Here is a 9644-nt window from a genome sequence, read left to right as displayed (position 1 = left end):
GAAGAAAGTCCTACGGTTGAACAAAGGATCGAGTTGTTCATTTTGCATCGAACGGCCGGAAAGAATCGACTGCCCAGTTCAATTTTTCGCTCAACTTGCACTTAGCCACTCCCATATTCCCATTGGCCAGATTATAGGATTCTGAAATTTCTTGATGCATCAAAATTTTCTGACTGCTGCTCCAATGCAACTGCATGCATATGAAGTATCTTCATAATACCAGGGTCCCATTGCACATAAAGTTCAAATGGAAGAATTCTGAAGTTTACGAATATTATATCAGGCCGTGGGTTCATGAAATAAACTGTGAAGTTTGCAGCATAAATTTTGCAACTCAGCAACCAAAATGTGTACTTTCAACCTCCAGGGTCAGCGTGTGTACTTAACAAGCAAGGCAAGGGCTGCTCCACACCTATGTTGCACCGATACTTCAGAAAGTGCGCGTATCCAGCCGGATACTGCCCCGATACTCGGATACTGCCCCGATACTGCCCGATACGTATCCCGTAAGTATCCTGTGATTTATTGATTTAAAATAAAGAAAATAGTGTTTGATACGTCTGGGATACCTCTGGGATACGTTTTGGATACGGCAACCCTTCGTTCGACGTGAAAAACCGAAAACTCCTCGATCCCCTCCTGGTGCCGCACGTCATCAATTCCCAGCTCGTCCCCTCGACTCCTTGGAGCAGGCGAGCAGTCGCAGCCCGCAGGTCTCCAACTCTCCATAAATTCTCAGCTCCAGTCCTCTCCTCCCCCACATGTTCTTCTCTCCTTTTTCACTTCTGAACTCCAATCCAATCGACGCTGATCGGTCGCCGGCTCGTCGCCGGCAGAAGACATCCGTGTCTCCCCTGCAGGAGGTATGTTCTCATCTCCCTCTCTTTCTCTGATCTCTCTTCTCCATCTCCTCTGAATTCTGTACGTAGGTGTTTTAGGTTTAGATTTTAAGATTAGATCAGATTGTCTAATCTGTTTTCCTAATCTCCTCCTTTTACCATGCAGACCGGCCATGTCTAGTAGGTCTTCTTCAGTTAGAACTGAACAGGCAGTGGAGGTAGCATGGATGCAGTCCATGTATTGGCTGCTGCTCGTGTGATTCCGGAAGATGATAATGAGAAGAAGCCTTTGTGGAGGTACGTCCAGACGTTGGAAAATACTGGGAAAGGGAAAGGAGGCAACAAGAGATCCATGTGTAGGCTTTGTGAGTATGTTATCAATGGTAGCTACTCAAGAGTAAAGGCACACCTTTTGAAGATTCCTAACATGGGTGTGAGTTCATGTCAAAAGGTCACTGTCGATGTTCTTGTTCAGTTGAAAGGTGAGCAAGAGAGAGCCGATGCACTGATTGAGAGCAATAAACCTAGAGAAATCCCACTGCCAACTGAAGGATTTGGAGCAAATGCAAGAAAGAAAAGGGGGGGTAATCCAATTGAGGCATGCTTTGACATGGAAGCTCGCAACCACCTTGATGCATTGATCGCAAGGATGTTTTACACAGCAGGGATCCCATTCAATGTTGCACGTAATCCTTGGTTCAGGGCAGCTTTCATCTTTGCTGCCGGCCATGCCAATTCGTTGGCTGGCTATGCCCCTCCAAGTTATGATAAGCTCAGGACCACTCTTCTGGTGCAAGAGAGGACACATGTTGATAGAATGTTGATGCCCATCAAATCAACATGGAGCAGCAAAGGTGTGACTATTGTTTCAGATGGATGGTCTGATCCTCAAAGGCGTCCATTACTTAATTTCATGGCTATAACAGAAGATGGGCCCATGTTTCTAAGGTCAATTAACACCGAGGGAGAGGTGAAGTCAAAGGAGTACATCAGGGACAGGCTTTGTGAAATTATTGAGGCTGTTGGACCAGCAAATGTTGTGCAGGTGATAACAGATAATGCATCAAACTGCAGGGGCGCAGGTCTGTTGGTGCAAGAAAGGTATAATCACATTTTCTGGACTCCATGTGTTGTGCACACTTTAAATCTTGCCTTGAAGAGCATAGGTTCAGCTACTAGCCAGGATGACCCTCTTTATGATCATTGCAATTGGATTAGTGAGATTGCAGCAGATGGCTTTCGCATAAAACATTTCATTATGAGTCATTCCATGAGGTTGTCTATGTTCAATGCTAGTAGTAAACTGAAATTGCTTGCTGTGGCTGATACTAGATTTGCTTCTCAAGTTGTGATGTTGAAGAGACTGGTACAAATAAGACAAGCTCTAACAATGATGGTGGTGGGGCCAAAGTGGAATGACTACAGAAATGACAATGTAGAAGGAGCACGATTTGTGAAAGAAAAAATACTGGATGATGATTGGTGGAATAAGGTTGAGTACTTCATTGAATTTGCAGAGCCAATATATTCTATGATTAGAGCAGCTGATACAGATAAACCCTGCCTTCATCTGACCTATGAGATGTGGGATATGATGATTGAGAAGGTGAAGGAAGTAATATACAGGAAAGAAGGTCTAGAACCCCATGAAGAATCCCCATTCTTCTCTGCGGTCAATGATGTCTTAATTTTTCGCTGGACAAAGAGTAGCACTCCGCTGCATTGCTTGGCTCACTCGCTCAATCCCAAGTAAGTTAATTGAATTGAATTGAATTGCTTGCTGATTGTTGCGTTTTCTAATCTGGTTGTTGTTTTCTCCTAAGGTACTACACTACAGCCTGGATTAGTGAAGTTCCAGGCCGTCAAGCTCCACACATGGATCAAGAGATTTCAGATGAAAGAAATGCATGCTTTAGAAGATTCTTTCCTCATGGGGGCCCAGAAATGAATGAACTGAAACAGCAGTTTGCCAACTTCAGTCTTATGGGTCCTGGATTTAATGGTTTCGACTCCATTGAAGATAGATACGGCCGTCAAGCTCCACACATGATGGAATGTAGCTTGCATTCCATCATGTGTGGAGCTTGACGGCCATATCTGCACCAATCATCTCGTGACACCACACTGACGACGAGGTTCTTCAACGGGAACTCCTTCAACAAGGGAGCGACACTCAAGCGCCGTAGTCACCAGATCCAACCACCAAGGCCAGAATCTATGTTTTCACCCTGAAGAATAAATCCGAACATATCCGAGCAATGTCTTCAACAAGGTAACGATGGAAAAACATCGCCATTGCCAGGTTTAACTAACCCAAGCCAGACCTAGACTTTCACCTCGAAACTCGTGACCAGGTGCTCAACTTGCACCACCATCGAAGTCACTCAAGTGTTGTCACCACCACTTTTCTGCAATCCCAGCAGCTACATGGGATGCGACCGTCGCCGCTGCACAACCAACCCTCTGCGTCAAGTTGTCGTTCATAATTTGCATCTCATCGCTGAAGTCAACCATTAGATCTTTAGCCCCGAAGATCTTTTGGTGACCAATGCCGTCGTGGAGCCGTAGGAGGTCACTTTAGTGCAATCTGCAATCACCCCGCTCGGCCGATCACCGCCACGCGGAAGTCCAGCACCTCGCCGCCATGGTCAACCTCCTAGCAGAGAGAGCCCGACGCACGCCACATCCCAGCAAGATGCCGCACTCGCCACCTGCCTTCACTAGTCGCATGGAGCAGTAGACGATCCGTGGATGGCTTGGCGGACGGGCACGAGCGGTTGCCGATCTAGATTTTCCAGACCTGGGGTCAAGCCAAGAGATCTGCCGCTGCATACCATATCCATGGTTCAGCGAGAGCCCGATCCACCCGCGCTCCGCAAATGAGCCGCCGAGCGCACGCATGCACTAGTAGCCCGCTCCATCCTGATGTACCACCACCGGGAGCAGTGGAGATGCATTGCCGTCACCATCCTTGTAGGCACGGCGGGATTTCCGGTCGTCGGTCGTATCTAAAAACCCACAACAATCAATTACTTTGTTATTACTACAACGATGGTACCAATAAAGTTAAAGAATATTAGAAAGGTGTTGCAAAAATAGGTGGGTTTTCTACTATAGGAGAGACATATAGATGTTTAGCCCCGAGGATTATGAATGCTCCAAAGAACCGTCATCTTTTGTTGACATCAGTTTTGAGACGGCTAACCATGACACTTGTCGTGCAGTTCTAAGGACGTACCTTTGGTTTTTGTTGCCTCTCAGTTTTTTTCTTTTTCTTTCCGTGAGGGTGTCCGAATGCTCGTAAGCAAATGAATTGCATCATGGTTGAAGGTGGTTGGGATCTATACAAGCCAGTACATTAAGGTATGTACCCTACGGGCTGCATAATTTATAGCTAGATCTACACCTGGCCATTAAATCCCTAGGTCTTTCTATATATATCCCCCATGATACAACATTTCTTGCAATACATACGACAAATACTAAGGCCACCATATACATTCTCCTTTGTTCTTCTCATGTGGTATATGAATTCAAGATTTGCTTCCCATGTCAGGTGAACGGCAATCAGATTGCGAGGTATTGGGAAAGTTGTTGCTTCCATGAAGATGTCGCTCGGTAAAGAAAAGAGAGTTTAAACACTGGGTTCTTATCCAAAGGTTGTTGCAACCAGCCTCAGGTCAAGCTCCCACAATATTGCAACGCGTCAACTGAAGAAAACGATCTATGTGGCTCCTCCCTAGCGGTGGTCCGTCGGTCTCTAACCGCCTCCACCAACCCGCGTTGGTTTAACCAGGAGGTTTCGAAGCTAAATTAGGGAGGCGGGCGGGGCTAGTCCTCCGTGTACAACAACAGGAGTGGCGCGTGATCCAAGCTGGTCATCGTGACCGCACGGAGATACGCAAGGGGGTGCCGGAGTTCCGATTGAAGCGACACTAAGATGCGGTCAAGAGCACGCCGCGTCCTACTTATTCATCCAAGTGAAGCGGGCGCCGATACAGTCGAGCTCCCACAAACCCAGGTCAGCAATGCAATCGTTGAAGAGTTGCATCCGGGGAAAATTCACGAGCATGGTACTTTTGTAGCCCGGGTGGCGACTAAGATTCACCACCGCCGGTATGGTGGAGAATGAAATCTTGTGGTGAAACTCATCAAGAACGCTCTAGAACACCGATGGTCGGTAGAGCCATAGACGACCACAATGTCCTATTTTAAGTTGAGATCTCTCTCGAATAACTCCATACTAATGAAAAATTCACCCCTCGTCGCACCTCCTACCTCGAAGGTGGTGTCCTTCACTCCCAGAAGGATGCCTCTGGATAGGCCTACCATCCCACTAGAAGGGAGCCAATGCCCGGCAAAGAGATGGGAACTAAGCCGCTTGAGCTCGGCCAGTGAGAACTCGGAGCGTTTGGTTTCTTGAATTGCCACAATGTCAATCCGTTCATCATGAATATACTCTACTAGAGCAATGACTTCATCTTTGAGTGCGATAACCATATGTTCACTAGTATTAATGAGCAAGATTGAAGTTATCCGACTTCCATTTCATCTTAAACTCTAAAGAGCACTTAAATTCTTTTCTCAAATACTACTATGGCGGTGATACCAATGGAGTTAATCAAGACTAAAAATCCTTTGTTTTTTTATATCTGCTTCCAGATGGCCAACCATGCTTGTCACACATTTCTAAGGAGGCATCCACAGTACTCCTCATGTGAGTGAGGAGGCCACTGCGATGCTTGTAAATGAACCAATCGTATCACTGGCAGGAGGTGGTTGAGAGCTCTACATGTTCGGACCTTCATGTGTTTACGTGCAGGCTAAATAATTTTTAGCTACTACCTCGGTCCCAATGTATAAGTCATTCATATAGTTCTAGGTCAATAATTTAACTATCTGAATATGTATTATATGTGACAAAAAATATATATTTATGTGCATGTTCATGTTGGGCTCACATTCTGCTTTGCGTTGAGAGAGAGAGAGAAAGAGAGCTGATTTGGGGAGGAGGTCAACCACCGGTGCTTGGCCTCTTTGCGTCGATTTGAGCGATGTGGTCGTTTGAGAGGAGGCACCTTGGTGTCGTTCTATGTCGCTAGAGATTTTGATTGAAGATGCTATCAGAGCATCTCCAGCCGTTTAGCCTCCCAGGGCATCGAAAAAGAGCGGCCTGGGCCGAACCGGCGCTAGATCGGCTCCTGGGGGCGACCTAGCTCCCAGCCACGCTCCCAGATGTCCCCAACCTGCGGAAAATTCAAACATAGTCGTTCCCGCTCACAAAGTAGACGCCACAAATCCGGCGATCATGCGGCCACAGTTCGGCGATCGAATAAAAAGTTCGGTGTACAAAAAGGAAGGACGTGCGTGCAACACATCAGACGGCGAGGTCGGCCTCCTGCGTCGGCGGAGTCGGCGTGCGCAGGCTTGGCGGGGTCGTGCGCGGGCTTGGCGGGGTCGGAGCTTCTTCTGTGCTGGGCGGCGTCGGCGCGGCTTCTGTACTGCGGGAAGTCGTGGAGGCATCATCACCCGGGCTTGGCGGCGGCGGCGGCGTGGGCGTGGGAGTTGGCGGCGCCGTCGACGGCAACTGGTTCAGGATGAGACCACGCTCCGCCAAGTACCACGCCTTGACCTCCTCGTCAGTGCTCTAGAACATGTCCGCCCCGCTCAGCAGGAAAGCCAAGTCGGTGTTCCTCTTCTTCGCGGCGACGTTGGTCCGGAGTAGGTCGAGCTTGACGGCGTTGCTTGTCATCAACGCCGGCCACCGCGCCTCGATCTTCTCTTCACACAGGACGCCCCGGGCCTGTGCGTCGGCGAGGGAATGCTCGATGGACTTCTGCACTCGCGCGGTAGCCGCGTCGGCGTGTTTCCCCTTCTTGGCCCCTTTGTTGCCGTCCGGCCGCCCCTCTGACGCGCCCGGCGTCGGCGCGTCCGGCTTGTAGGTCTCCTTGGCCTTGTCGAGGGTGCCCCGGACTTCCCCCCACTTCTCGCACTTGTCAATGCGCTTGTAAACGTGGAGGCACTTGAACTCTTGGTCGCAGTTGCCTAGGCGATACAAGGCGAACATGCGCACCAGCTGCACAGAGGAACAAACAGTTGGCGGGCGCACACGGCGAAGAGAAGCGGGAGACCGGCGTGCCGTACCTGATGCTCGACGTTGGCGCCCCTCTCCGGCCGAGCTGCGACCGCCTTGACGACCCCATGCCATTTGTTGCACGCCGCCTGGATGAGCCTCCAATGGTTCGACATTGCCTTCACCCCGCGCTGCATGTAGACGCCTTTAAAGTAGGGGTCGACGAGTTTGCGCTCGTCGAACTCGTCCTTGATGCGCTCCCAGTGCGTCTCAATGCTCTCCCGCGATGATGTCGTCCATGTCGGTGTCGGTCTCGTCGGTGTCGCCGAGGTGCGCCATGGGACCTTGTGAGAAGGGTAGCGTGCCACGGCGAAGAGGGGGCGTCGGGGAGCACGCGTAAGCCAACGACGAGTAGTTGTATGGAGGGTACTGCACGCCGGCAAAGGCGGGCGAGGGCGTGCGGTGGGACGGGTGTCCATGAGGGAAGGTGACATTGGGGTTGAACCCACCGTGCGCGTCCCCGTCGGCGTAGCCCGGTGACGGCGCGCATCCCCATGGCTGCGGCGACGACGAGAAACGGACGGAGCGCCGACGCTTTGCTGGCTCCAGGGTGCGTACTGGGCTTGGCCGCCGGGTGGATTCATCATCCCCAAGCGAGTCGCCTCAGCCTCTGCTTGGTCTGCCGCAGCCGCAGCGGCACGCGTCGCGTTATCACGGGCCTTCTTGGCGATTGCCCTGTTCCGCCGGTCGGCGGTGACATCCTCCCGTCGCTGAAATTCCGTCCTCCACTCGGCGTTTCTCATGCCCGGTGGCTTGGACGGCGGCGCCCTCAGCTTCCTCTACTTCGGCTGGGCGGTGGAGGCGGTCGCGGTGGTCGCAGCGCGGGGGATCGCGTACTTCTTCGGCGGCATGGCGGCGTCTGGGAGGCGAGCGGGAGGGAGATTGGCGGGAGAAAAGGAGAGAATGAGAGGGAAGTGGGGGGAGGGCGGGAAGAAATGGCGGGAAGAGGCTCTCGATTAGCCGACAGAGCGGCCCCACGCCCTTTTCGCTTGTGCCGGCGTCACCAAGCGCGCCGGGCTCGGCTCGGGTTCGCCGGCATCAATTTCGGTCTGAGTCGGCGAAAAACGGGCTACTGGGAACGCGACTAGGCCGAATTTTGGGCGTCGGCGCGGCAAAAACGTCTGTGAAGGCTCTGTTGGAGCCGCGGCTGAAGATGTTGTCATCCTGTATGTATATGCCAGCTAGGTGTTTGCTAAATTACATGCCATATTCTTAATTTCTCTCTCCAACTCCATCGACGAGTCAATGGCCAGCGAAAGCGACACGTGGAGCCTGAAGGAGCAGGCGATGAGGGGAGCTGCAGGCGGCCAACAAGGCCCTCGCCGCCGCAGCCCATGACACACTCCGATGGTCCTCGCCGGGGATGTCTGTCGCGTCCATCTTCCTCAACCCGGACATGGTCGTCATCCCATCCTACCCCTGCTCTCTTTCAGACGGGTTAGATATTGGATACCGCTCGTTTTGGGGTTAATTCAAATTTCGAAAAGTAGAACTGTGATTCACTCTCAGACAGCATTTCTTTTTGTCGCACTTTCTGCGCTGTCTCTTCGGCGATGCAGCAAACAAAGAAGCAGACGAGTCTGCAGTGCAAGGTCAGTTTGACTAGCACGCTTGAAGATACACACCATATCATCATGCACATGCCGTGCAAGCCGCCGGATAGAACTGTAATTGAACTCTGAGGGCGGGTTCGACCTGTAGTGCTCTGTTAGTACATCAAGCCAACATATAATTATGCAAAAGTTCACTTTGTCTGTCCAGTTCAGATTCTTCCATATTTCTCTGGTTCCTCCTTATTCGGATGCTGGGCAATGTACTTCAGGTGTTCCGTGATTATTGCTAATGTTCCAATCCTTCAATTCTACAAAAGAATTTTTTAGGATTTCATTGTAAAGCTAGAAATTATCTCAAATGTTCCTCAATATATGCACTGAAAAATATTTAAATTGTTGCGCCAAAAATACAGGGAAGCACTTAACTGTAAGGCTCGCAATCCTAGGAAAACTATATTTTGTAATTATCATTTTTGTTGTTAGTATTCCTCAAGCAACGTATAATGTCTATGCTCATCTCAATCATTAAACGTGGTATATTCCGCAAATGTGTTCTGGTCTTCATGATTTTTCGGTAGATTAATTAACATTTCATTTTCTCTGTTTTATTGAGAGACCAATAATTCTTTTTGTTGAAATCTGCATCTCTTATCTATATCTATATCTATATCTTTCCCTAATAATAAATCACGGAGAGCTTCTGCCCGCTCACTGTCGTGACAGTTCACAGAAAAGCCCTTGCTGAATTTTGAATTAAACCAGTTGTCCTCTTTTTAGTGGATTCTGAGAAAACGTTTCAATTTTACAAAAAAAAACCTGTAATCCCGCCCAAACTGGACCGCGCCGCCGCCCGCAGGTCCCTCCTGCGCTCGCTCCCCTCGCGCCCACAAGCCACCTCACGGCGACGCCAGACCTCCGGTCGCTCCACTGCCTTGCCCCTCTCCCTTCTCCTTCTTCTCGATCTCCTCTAACCTCTCTCCCTCCTTCTCGCTGGACAGGTACCTCCATGGCGCCGCCGGCCCTCAATCTCGCCGGATCGGGCCGCCTCCACGCCAAATCCGTTGGAATTGGATGCACCCTGGAGTGCCGCCCCGCTCGACCTGCAGCGCCACCTTCCAC

At 50.4% G+C, this 9644-nt stretch overlaps 1 protein-coding gene across 1 annotated transcript; it reads left to right on the top strand.

The window, feature by feature from the left end:
• The first annotated feature begins 417 nt into the window (after nucleotides 1-417).
• Nucleotides 418-2927, top strand: LOC119300034. Its single transcript, XM_037577119.1, has 3 exons — nucleotides 418-863; nucleotides 1006-2588; nucleotides 2663-2927. Exons 2-3 carry the CDS (start codon nucleotides 1063-1065, stop codon nucleotides 2925-2927), a joined length of 1791 nt encoding a protein of 596 aa, XP_037433016.1. The 5' UTR covers nucleotides 418-863; nucleotides 1006-1062.
• Nucleotides 2928-9644: the final 6717 nt, after the last annotated feature.

Source organism: Triticum dicoccoides, chromosome 5A, assembly GCF_002162155.2.
Source record: "Triticum dicoccoides isolate Atlit2015 ecotype Zavitan chromosome 5A, WEW_v2.0, whole genome shotgun sequence".
Taxonomy (NCBI): domain Eukaryota; kingdom Viridiplantae; phylum Streptophyta; class Magnoliopsida; order Poales; family Poaceae; genus Triticum; species Triticum dicoccoides.
The sequence above is the reverse complement of the archived record's forward strand: the minus strand, read 5'-3'. Positions and strand labels throughout refer to the sequence as shown.